The sequence below is a fragment of the Manis pentadactyla genome, chromosome 11, assembly GCF_030020395.1.
Source record: "Manis pentadactyla isolate mManPen7 chromosome 11, mManPen7.hap1, whole genome shotgun sequence".
NCBI classification, from domain to species: Eukaryota; Metazoa; Chordata; class Mammalia; order Pholidota; family Manidae; genus Manis; species Manis pentadactyla.
Genome location: NC_080029.1, coordinates 81,824,413 through 81,836,482, shown reverse-complemented (window position 1 = coordinate 81,836,482; position 12,070 = coordinate 81,824,413). Strand labels below are relative to the sequence as shown.

General features: G+C 39.0%; 1 protein-coding gene across 1 annotated transcript; it reads left to right on the top strand.

The window, feature by feature from the left end:
• Window positions 1-564: 564 nt before the first annotated feature.
• LOC118909839 (olfactory receptor 4K14) lies at window positions 565-1,497 on the top strand. Its single transcript, XM_036880601.2, has one exon. The coding sequence runs from the start codon at window positions 565-567 to the stop codon at window positions 1,495-1,497; it is 933 nt and encodes a 310-aa protein (XP_036736496.2).
• Window positions 1,498-12,070: the final 10,573 nt, after the last annotated feature.

Genomic DNA, 12,070 nt, shown 5'->3' with positions numbered 1-12,070 from the left:
GATAGGGGGAATTGTATAAACCCTGGTTTTATTGATTTCTTTCCCTTTAAATTGATTGATTTCTACACTGAATTAAAAGAGGTTGGGAAACTCTGTTGGTGTTACATACATATGGTCTGAATGAGTGAGTGTGTGACTGAGAAAATGAGTAAGAAAGGAGGAGATAGGCTGATTACTAGCAGGAGAAGTCCTGAAAGGAAATGAGATTATCAAGTTTCCAAAGCAAGCATTGTGGAGAAGGTTGCACAACTCAGTTAATTTGCATTTTTTTTTTTTACATTTTAAATGGGTGAATTTTATGGTAGACAAATTTTGCTTTCATAAAGTGAGTTTAAAAAAAAAAAAGATTCCAGGCAAGCTTAACATGGGAGAGACCCTAAATCTATTCTTTGGACATGGTTTTAATCTTCCATATATTGCATTTTAGATTATCTGTTAGAAATAAAAAAAATTGTATTCAGTTAACACCTAGGGGTCACTTTCTAGTGCCTGTTAGTTGACAGACACTTTTGTTTACAACTTTTTCTTTACATAGATTGAGAACAAAATCTGAAACCTGAGATAATGGACCTGCAGAATTATTCCCTGGTGACAGAATTTGTGTTGCATGGCCTCTGCGCTTCACAGCACCTCCAAGGGTTTTTCTTTATCTTCTTCTCCGGGATCTATATGGCCACTGTGGTGGGTAACCTTGCCATTGTGGTCACTGTAATTTCTGAGCCCCACTTGCACTCCTCCCCTATGTACTTTCTGCTGGGAAATCTGTCCTTCCTGGACATGTGGCTAGCCTCATTTGCGACCCCTAAGATGATCAGGGACTTCCTCAGTGACCAAAAGCTCATTTCCTTTGGAGGATGTATGGCGCAGATCTTCTTCTTGCACTTCATTGGTGGGTCTGAGATGGTACTTTTGGTTTCCATGGCCTATGACAGATATGTGGCCATATGCAAACCCTTGCATTACATGACGGTAATGAGCCAGCAGATGTGCATGTGGCTAGTGTTGGTGTCATGGGCCATTGGATTTGTGCATTCCATCAGTCAGGTAGCCTTTATTGTGAACTTACCTTACTGTGGCCCCAATGAAGTGGACAGCTTCTTCTGTGACCTCCCTCTCGTGATCAAGCTCGCCTGCATGGACACCTATGTCTTGGGTGTACTTATGATCTCAGACAGTGGGCTGCTTTCCATGAGCTGTTTTCTGCTCCTTTTGCTCTCCTACATGTTAGTCCTCATTACTGTGAGACAGCATGCTACTGGGGGTGTATTCAGAGCACTCTCTGCTTGCTCTGCTCATATTATGGTAGTCACGCTCTTCTTTGGGCCCTGCATTTTCATTTATGTTTGGCCTTTCAGTAGGCTATCTGTGGACAAGCTCCTCTCTGTGTTTTACACCATTTTTACTCCATTCTTGAACCCCCTTATCTACACATTGAGAAATAAGGAAATGAAAACAGCTATGAAGAAACTGTGGAACCAACATGTGACTTTTCACTGAATTCCCGCTTTCCACACAGCTACACATTCTTACTTACTCAGGACATATGTCTTTAATATGACTCAGCTCAAATATTTCAATCTGACATTGTATTGCTGTATCTTATATTCTGTTATGTTACTGGGAAATAGTTGACTTCAACAAAAATTTTTTATATATACAGACACACCATCTCACACATACACCACTTTGGAATGAAGTTGGTTATTTTTCTCTTTCCTGTTTTAAACCAGATTCCTCTTTAGTAGTTTGACTGAAAAATTTATATAAAAATGAATGTTCATTTCCTAATCATAGTTCAACATGGCAAGGGCTATCAGTTCTTAAGAATTCAAGACGTGAGACATTTGGAAAAGGAAGCTAGCCTGAGAATAAATAATGCCCTGTGATCTTCGACCTGGTTGTGAAAACTTGACAGGAGGGAAAAAACACTCTTTCAAGATCATATTGATTTAAGATGTTCACTTTTTCTTGTGAATATGTATTATGCTTAATCTTTTTACTAGAAGAATTCATGCTGTGATATCCTAATACACATATTAATTTTAGCATGGGAAAATCAATATTTTATGGACAAATATTTCATGGTGTAAACAAGCTACAGTGTTATAATTCAATGTGCATTGGATCATTAAATTAATAAATTGGCACCCACAGATCTTAAATAAACATTGCAGTTTACTGAGTTGATTCTGTCCCTTGGAAAGTTATCTATTAGAAACTGTGTTTGAATATCACAGATTCAGATGTTAGGCTGAGGCTGGGTGTTTAAATGTTTGGATCCTAAAAGGACAACCATAAGCATGAATTAAATTTTACATTAATTAAATTAATGGTCAGAGAATTCAAGCAATTTTCTTGTATATTGATATTGAAACATCAAAATAAAGGAACTTGGTCATGATTGAATTGTTTGAGCAACTGGATGGAACTTCCAATAGGTTTGGACATTGTCTTTAATCAGGGGAATCATGCTTCCTGACTTCCTATGGCTGAAATTCCACACATATGCATAAACACTAAAAGAACATAGAAAGAAAACTTCTGCCTGAGGATAAATTTCTCAAAAGTCCTCTTGCTTATTCTTGTGATAATTGTATTCTGATTTTACAGATTTTGGACACAGTCAATTTTTATAATAAATTATACCCAATTATGTAAATATTAAGAGAGCTTGAAAGTTCCAAAGAGTTTTATGCATCTATATTTTCATTGTAGAATTGAAAGGTGAATGGATAACACACAGGAATATTACTCAGTCATGATAAAGAATGAGATCTTATCATTTCTGGCAACATGGTTGGACCTCAAAGATATTATGCTAAGTGCAGTAATTCAGGAAGAGACAGATCCTGTATGATCTCACATGTGGAATCTATAAAACAAAATAAAACTGAAATAGATTCACAGGTACAGGGAACAAATTGTTGGTTACAAAACCTGGGAAGAGTTGGGTACAAAAAAAAGGTGAAGGGGATTAAGAGGTACACACTTCTAGATATAAAATAAATAAGTCATGGGAATGCAAATTACAGCATAGGGAATATAGTGAATAATATTGTTATAACTGTGTATGGTGACAGATTGTAGCTAGGTTTATCCTGGGAATCATTTCCTAATGTATAAAAATATGGAATCACTGCAACTGAAAATAATAGAATATTTTATGTCAATTAGTCTTCAAGAAGAAAATAGTTTATACCAAATTAGCTTTCAAGAAGATTAACATTTTATTAGCCTCTTAAATTGTTGAAGAGAGCAAAAGAAAGCTTAAGATCTGAAGGATAAAATTTACAAACATATTAAAGAATACATTAAAAAAATGAAGAAAAATATTTTGTCTTATAGGTTAAATTCTGTTATAAATGAACATTTCTACATAACTTTTTAAAACCTCAGTGCATTTTATTTTAATTTTAGCGGGGGACATTTGAGTTTCCCTCTGAAGAAAAGGGAAATAATGGTGTTGGGTGTCGCATACTTTCCCCCAGCCCCACTGCCACCAGCCAGATAAATCAGTGCTTCGTCACTTCTGTTGGCTCTGAAATCTTGAAAAAAATATTAAAAGAAACGGCATCAAGTATTACTGTTGAGCGAAGGCGTGGAGCGGGCGGCAGAAGCCGGTCGGGCGCGGCGGCCCTGGTCCGGACGGCCCCACGGTGAGCGAGGAAGGAGCCACCCCCGTGCGCGGCGCGGGGTCCCGACCGGGGCGCGGGGCCTGCGGGCAGCGCGGCCGCCCTTAGTCCGGAAGTCGGCGGGCCTGGGCCGCCTGCGCGCAGGGCGGGGCGCGCGTCGTGCCACCACCTGGCTGCGGCGGCTGGTGGGCAAGGAGCCCCCAGCAGGATTTACTGGTGGGCGGCCACGCCCGGTGGGGAGCACCTGGCTGCCCGAGGGGAACCTCAGGTCGGCAGGGAAGCCGGAGGACTTGCAGTCGGGCCGGTGGGCCGCCCCGGGCAAACTTGGAGGTGCGGGCACCGAGGACCCCGCCACCTGGCCCGCCACCTGTGGAGGCCTCCGTAGACGCCGCCAACCACTTGTTCCGGACGCCGGATCTCCACAAGGTAGATGGGCCCCGTGAGGTGGGGCTGGGCATCCCAGGGGGGCGCAGAGGCAGCGCCTGGCGGGGGATGACCTAGGTGGCCTCCGCGCGCAGGCTCACACTGTGGATGTCCTTGGGCATGCCCCGCTGGTTCTCGGCGGTGCCCCCTCTTTCCGTGAGATCCCCACTGGGTACGACCTCCCTGGGCTCCGCATGATAGCCCGTCATGTGGATTGTTCTCTGGATTGGCGTCAGGTCCGTGTTCTCCTTACTGGCCGTGGGGATAGGGGCGTGTGTTGTGATGATCACTTCACCAATGTACAGATAGCTAATCATCATGGTTGTGGACGGAAGTCCGCACTGCCACTGCGTTAAGAGTTTATTCAGTCTTACTGAAGGCCCTGACCTTGCATGACAGTTGGTCAGACAGCTCTGATTACATTGTGGTGCCTCTTTGTGTGGAGATGGTTCACAGGCAGTTTAGATCAGGGACTACTGCAGGGAAGAAGTTACATTAATTAATACGTCCAATCAGTGTGTCAAGGATACATTTGATTTAGTGTACTTAAAAGTATAGACTGTGCACATTCTGGTGCTATCTGTGTGCAAGAGTTGGCAAGAGTTAGGACTGATAGTTTTTTCCTAAAGAATTTTATAAAAAATATAAGCTGACTGCTGTTCAGTTTTGTATTCTGTGGTAATCCAAGACCTTTTTCTTCTTGGTCATGGGTGAAGGTCATGGGTCAAGACCTTCTGCAGCTATTTTGCCTGCACAGATGAGAAAGGCTTTATGGCATCTTAACAGCACAGTAAGAATTTTGCTGGCTGCCTTAGGGCCCCTGCAGCTTGCAAAGCACTCCTTTCTTGTGGGACCACAGTGGGAGATGATAAAATTTCATTTTTAGTTTACATGGTGTATACCTGAGCTCCTGTCCTAACCTTGGGTAGCCATATCCCAGGGACATACCAATACATCAATGATTTCATAGTTGTGTGGGCCAGAGAGCAGCTGTGGTCAGTCTGAAAAATGACTGGGAAAATAAGTAGGTACGGTTTCCCAGTGATGGAGGGTGATGAGTACTGTTTAAAAGTAGTGCTGATTAAAATGTCAGAATTGAGGATTTCCAAGTTCATGAGAACATGACTCAGAGAAGGGGCTAGTCTTCCATTCTCTTGCATTTCACATGAGATTGCACTCTTTCAGGGCAAGAATCACATCACAGGTATGTCTGTTTCTGCAGTGCATCTATAGTGCTTGTTACTTTAAAAGACAGAGAGAGAGCTTCAAAGGAAATCAGTGTCTGCCTTGGGAATAATTTCTTTTGTTTTTATTGATGTAATACTAATCATTGACTTTATAGACTTTGGATATCATAGCCATTTTATCATAAGAGATACCTAATACTGTTTACACACTTATTTATTGATAAATAAATGTTTGTTAAGCACTTGCTATATTTCAGATTCCATGCTCTGATGATCTAGGAGTGGAAATAAAGTATGTAGGAACACTTTCCCAGCTTAGTGGAATAAAGGCAAGTATATCAACAATTACAAAATATGCTCTGAAGTAAGAAAGAGCTATGATACACATGATACGGCCTGAGAGTACAGGAGAGGGAAACCTAATTTAATCCTGATGATGAGGTCCCTTATTACTTCAATTTTTCTCTGATTCCCTACAATTCAGTATTCTGTCTTTACTCACACACACACACAGATACATACATGGCATGTTTAGCATAGTACCAGTCCTACAGTATGGGTCAAATAGCTATCATGTGGAGCCCAGGGAGGTCGTACCCAGTGTGGATTTCACGGAAAGAGGGGGCACCGCCGAGAACCAGCGGGGCATGCCCAAGGACATCCACAGTGTGAGCCTGCGCGTGGAGGCCACCCAGGTCATAGGTACAGTAAATACCTAAATAAATGTAGATTCCATGAGTTTATTGACTTTTAGAACTATCCAGAAACTCATGTCCTGTCTCTGCACAACTGTTCAAGAAATTGAAGAAGTCACAAATAACTGGAAATCATCCCATGCTCATTGCTAGGAAGAATTAATATTGTCAAAATGGCCATCCTGCCCAAAGCAATTTATAGATTCAGTGCAATTCCTATCAAAATTCTAATGGCACTTTTCAATGCTAATTCTAAAATTCATATGGAACCAGAAAAGACCCCAAATAGTCAAAGCAATCTTGAGAAAAAAGACAAAGCTGGGTGTATCACACTTCCTGACTTCAAGCTATACTACACACCTACTGTAGTCAAACAGTATGGTACTGTCACAGGAACAGACCTATAGATCAGTGGAACAGAACAGAGATTCCAGATATAAACCTACACATATATGGTCAATTAATATATGACAAGGGAGCTATGAATATAAAATCGGAAAAAGACAGCCTCTTGAATAACTGGTGTTGGGAAAAGTGGACAGCTATATGCAAGAGAATGACACTGAATTACACAAAAGTAAACTTGAAATGGATTAAAGACCTAAATATAAGACATGTAACCATAAAACTTTTAGAAGAAAACAGGCAAAAATCTCTTGAACATAAGCATGAGCTCTTTTTTTCTGGACATGACTCCCTGGGCAAGGAAAACAAAAGGAAAAATGAACAAGTGGAACTCTATCAGACTAAAAAGCTTCTGTGCAGCAAAGGACACTATCAGCAGAACAAAATGGCATCCTACAGTATGGGAGAATATTCATAAATTATATATCTGATAAAGTGTCCTACAGTATGTGAGAATATTCATAAATTATGTATCTGATAAAGGGTTAAAATCTGAAATACATAAAGAGATGCCTCAACACATACACACACAAAAACAAATAATGAGATAAAAAAATGGACAGAGGACCTGAACAGAAATTTTTCCAGAGAAGAAATACAGATGACCAACAGGCACATAAAAGAAAAACACAACACTAATCATCAGGGAAATGCAAATAAAAAACACAATGAGATATCTCATATAAGTTAGAAAGGCCAGTATCCAAAAGATAACAAAAAGTGTTGGCAAGGGTGTGGAGAAATGGGAACACTCCTTCACTGTGGTAGGAATGTCAATTTGTGGAGCTGAGGTGGAAAGGAGTATGGAAGTTCCTGAAAAAAACTAAAACAGAGATACCATATGACCCAGTAATTCCACTTCTAGGAATTTACCTGAATTAAAATCTCTGATTGAAAATATATATGCACCCATATGTTTATTACTGTGTTATTTACAATAGCCATGTTATGGAAGCAACCTAAGTGTCAATAAATAGATGAATGTAGAGGGAAGTGGTGGTACATATATATGATGGAATATTACTCAGTCATAAAAAGGAAGGAAATCCTACCATTTGCAACCACATGGATGCCCTTAGAGTGTATTATGCTCAATGAAATAAGCCAGACAGAGAAAGACAAGCACCATATGATTCCACTTACATGTGGACTATAAAACAAAACAAAAGAAAATGAACAAAATAGCAGTGGACTCTGACACTGGGAAGTGATGTGATTACCATGGTGGAGGGGTTGGGCTGGGTGGGTGAAATAGGTGTAGGGGATAGAGGTACAAAATCTTAATCATAATATAAATTAGTCACCAGGATGAAAGTGCAGCATAGAGAATATCATCATTAGTTCTATGACTTCTTTCTATGTTGACAGTAACTATACTAGTTTGAAATTTCCTTCATTTTACATTTTTCTTTTTCCTGCTATAGGGGGTTACTTGAATATGCCTTCTGATATTATTGTTTCTTTTTTCTGTAGCTTTTCAGTTTGATGTAGTCCTACTTGTTGATTTTTGATTTTGTTGCTTGTACTTTTGGTGTCATACCCTAAAAATCATTGCCAAGACCAATGTCAGGGAACTTTTTCCCTATGTTTTATTTACTTTTATTTTTTAATTAAGGTATTATTGATATACACTCTTATGAAGGTTTCACATGAAAACACAATGTGGTACTATATTCACCCATATTATTGAGTCCCCCCATCATAGCCCATTGCAGTCACTGTCCATCAGTGTAGTAAGATGCCACAGAGTCCCTATTTGCCTTCTCTGTGCTACACTGTCTTCCCCATGATCATCTCACACCATGTGTACTAAACATAGTACGCTTTATTCCCCTTCTCCCTCCCATCCCACCCACCCTTCCACACCCTTCCCCTTTGGTAACTGCTCGTCCCTTCTTGGAGTCTGTGAGTCTGCTGCTATTTCATTCCTTCAGTTTTACTTCGTTGTTATACTCCACAAATGAGGAAAATCATTTGGCACTTGTGTTTCTCCGCCTGGCTAATTTCACTGAGCATAATATCCTCCAGTTCCATCTATATTGTCGCAAATGGTAGGATTTGTTTCTTTCTTATGGCTGAATAGTATTCCATTGTGTATATGTACCACTTCTTCTTTATCCATTCATCTACTGATGGACACTTAGCTTGCTTCCATATCTTGGCTATTGTAAATAGTGCTGCAAAAAACATAGGGGTGCATATGTCTTTTTGAATCTGAGAACTTGTATTCTTTGGGTGAATTCCTAGGAGTGGAACTCCAGGGTCAAATGGTATTTATATTTTTAGTTTTTTCAGGAACCTCCATATTACTTTCCACAATGGTTGAACGAGCTTACATTCCCACCAGCAGTGTAGGAGGGCTCCCCTTTCTCCACATCCTCACCAGCCTTTGTTTTTCTTAGTCTTTTTGATGCTGGCCATCCTAACTGGTGTGAGGTGATATCTCATTGTGGTTTTAATTTGCATTTCCCTGATGATTAGTGATGTGGAGCATCCTTTCATGTGCCTGTTTACCATCTAAATTTCTTCTTTGGAGAAATGTCTGTTCATATCCTCTGCCCATTTTTTAATCAGGTTATTTGCTTTTTGGTTGTTGAGGTGTGTGAGTTCTTCATATATTTTGTATGTTAACCCCTTGATGGATATGTCATTTACAAATATATTTTCCCATACTGTAGGATGCCTTTTTGTTCTGCTGATGGTATCCCTTGCCATACAGAAACTTCTTAGTTTGATGTAATCCCACGTGTTCATTTTTGCTTTTGTTTTCCTTGCTTGAGGAGATGCATTCAGTAAGAAGTTGCTCATGTTTACATTCAGGAGATTTTTGCCTATGTTTTCTTCTAAGAGTTTTATGGTTTCATGACTTACATTCAGGTCTTTGATCCATTTGGGTTTACTTTTGTATATGAGGTTAAACAATAATCCAGTTTCATTCTCTTGCATGTAGCTGTCCAGTTTTGCCAACATCAGTTGTTGAAGAGGCTGTCATTTCTCCATTGTGTGGCCATAGCTCCTTTATCATATATTAATTGACCATATATGTTTGGTTTATATCTGGGCTCTCTCTTCTATTCCACTGGTCTATGGATCTGTTCTTGTGTCAGTACCAAATTGTCTTGATTACTGTGGCTTTCTAGTAGAGTTTGAAGTTGGGGAGCGAGATTCCCCCTGCTTTATTCTTCCTTCTCAGGATTGCTTTGGGTATTCTGGGTCTTTTGTGGTTCTATATGAATTTTATAATGATTTGCTCTAGTTCATTGAAAAATGGTGTTTGTATTTTTATAGGAATTGCATTGAATCTGTAGATTCCTTTAGGCAGGATGGCCATTTTGACAATATTAATTCTTCCTATCCATGAGCATGGGGTATGTTTCCACTTATTGGTATCTTCTTTGATTTCTCTCATGAGTGTCTTGTAGTTTTCAGAGTATCGGTCTTTCACTTATTTGGTTAGGTTTATTCCTAGGTATTTTATTCTTTTTGATGCAATTGTGAATGGAATGGTTTTCCTGATTTCTCTTTCTGCTAGTTCATCATTAGTGTATATGACAGCAATGGATTTCTGTGTATTAATTTTGTATCCTGCAACTTTGCTGAATTCAGATATTAGTTCTAGTAGTTTTGGAGTATATTCTTTAGGGGTTTTTATGTACAATATCATGTCATCTGCAAACAGTGACAATGTAACTTCTTTACCAATCTGGATCCATTTTATTTCTTTGTGTTGTCTTATTCCTGTGGCTAGGACCTCCAGAACTATGTTGAATAACATTGGGGAGAGTGGGCATTCTTGTCTTCTTCCTGATCTTAGGAGAAGTTTTCAGCTTCTTGATTCTAAGTATGATGGCTGTGGGTTTGTCATATATGGCCTTTATAATGTTGAGGTACTTGACCTCTATACCCATTTTGTTGAGAGTTTTTATCATGAATATATTTTGAATTTTGTCGAATGCATTTTCAGCATCTATGGAGGTGATCATGTGGTTTTTGTCCTTCTTTTTGTTAATGTGGTGGATGATGTTGATGGATTTTCTAATATTGTACCATCCTTGCATCCCTGAAATAAGTCCAATTTGATCATAGTGGATGATCTTTTTGATATATTTTTGAATTCCGTTTGCTAATATTTTGTTGAGTATTTTTGCATCTATGTTCATCAGGGATATTGGTCTGCAATTTTCTTTTTTTGTGGTGTCTTTGCCTGGTTTTGGTATTAGAGTGATGCTGGCCTCATAGAATGAGTTTGGAAGTATTCCCTCTTTCACTTTTTGGAAAACGTTAAGGATGATGGGTATTAGGTCTTCACTCAGTGTTTGATAGAATTTAGCAGTAAAACCAGCTTCTCCAGGGGGTTGTTATTAGGTAGTTTTTGAATACCAATTCAGTTTTTTTCCTAGTAATTGGCCTGTTCAAATTTTCTGTTTCTTCCTGGGTCAGCCTGAGAAGGTTGTATTTTTCTAGAAAGTTGTCGATTTCTTGTAGATTATCCAGGTTGTTAGCATATAATTTTTTCATAGTATTCTTTAATCATTCTTTGTATTTCTGTGGTGTCTGTAGTGATTTTTCCTTTCTCTTTTCTGATTCTGTTTATGTGTGTAGACTCTCTTTTTTTCTTGATAAGTCTGGCTAGGGGTTTATCTGTTCTGTTTATTTTCTTAAAGAACCAGCTCTTGCTTTCATTGATTTTTCCTGTTGTTTTATTCTTCTCGATTTTATTTATTTATGCTCTTATCTTTATTATGTCCCTTCTTCTACTGACTTTGAGCCTCATTTATTCTTTTCCTAGTTTCATTAATTGTGAGTTTAGACCGTTCATATGGGATTGTTCTTCTTTCCTGAGGTATGCCTGTATTGCAATATTCTTCTCTCTTAGCACGGCCTTCTCTGCCTCCCAGAGATATTGAAGTGGTGAATTATTTTTGTCATTTGTCTCCATATATTGCCTGATCTCTGTTTTTATTTGGTCATTGATCTATTGGTTATTTAGGAGCATGTTGTGAATCCTCCATGTGTTTGGGGGATTTTTCATTTTCTTTGGGTAATTTATTTCTAGTTTCATACCTTTGTGGTCTGAGAAGCTCTTGGTACAATTTCAATCTTTTTGAATTTACTGAGGCTCTCTCTGTGGCCTCATATATGATCTTTTCTTGGAAATGTTCCATGTGCACTTGAGAAGAATGTATATTCTGCTGCTTTTGGCTGTAGAGTTCTGTGGGTATCTGTTAGGTCCATCTGTTCTAATGTGCTGATCAGTGACTCTGTCTTCTTATTTTCTGTCTAGCTGATCTGTTCTTTGGAGTGAGTGGAGTGAATGTTGAAGTCTCCTAGAATGAATGCAATTGCATTCTATTTTCCCTTTTAATTCTGTTAGTATTTGTTTCACATATGTAGGTGCTTCTGTGTTGGAGGCATAGGTATTTTTAATGGTTATGTCATCTTGTTGGATTGACCCCTTTATCATTATGTAATTTTCTTCTTTGTCTCTTTTGACTTTCTTTGTTCTGAAGTCTATTTTGTCTGATACAGGTACTGCACTGCATCTCCTGCTTTTTTCTCCCTCTTATTTGCATGAAGTATCTTTTCCTATCTCTTCACTTTTAGTCTGTGCATGTCTTTGGGTTTGAAGTGAGTCTCTTGTAGGCAGCATACAGATGGGTCTTTTTTTTTTAATTCATTCAGTGACTGTATGTCTTTTGATTGGTGCATTCAGACCATTCACATTTAG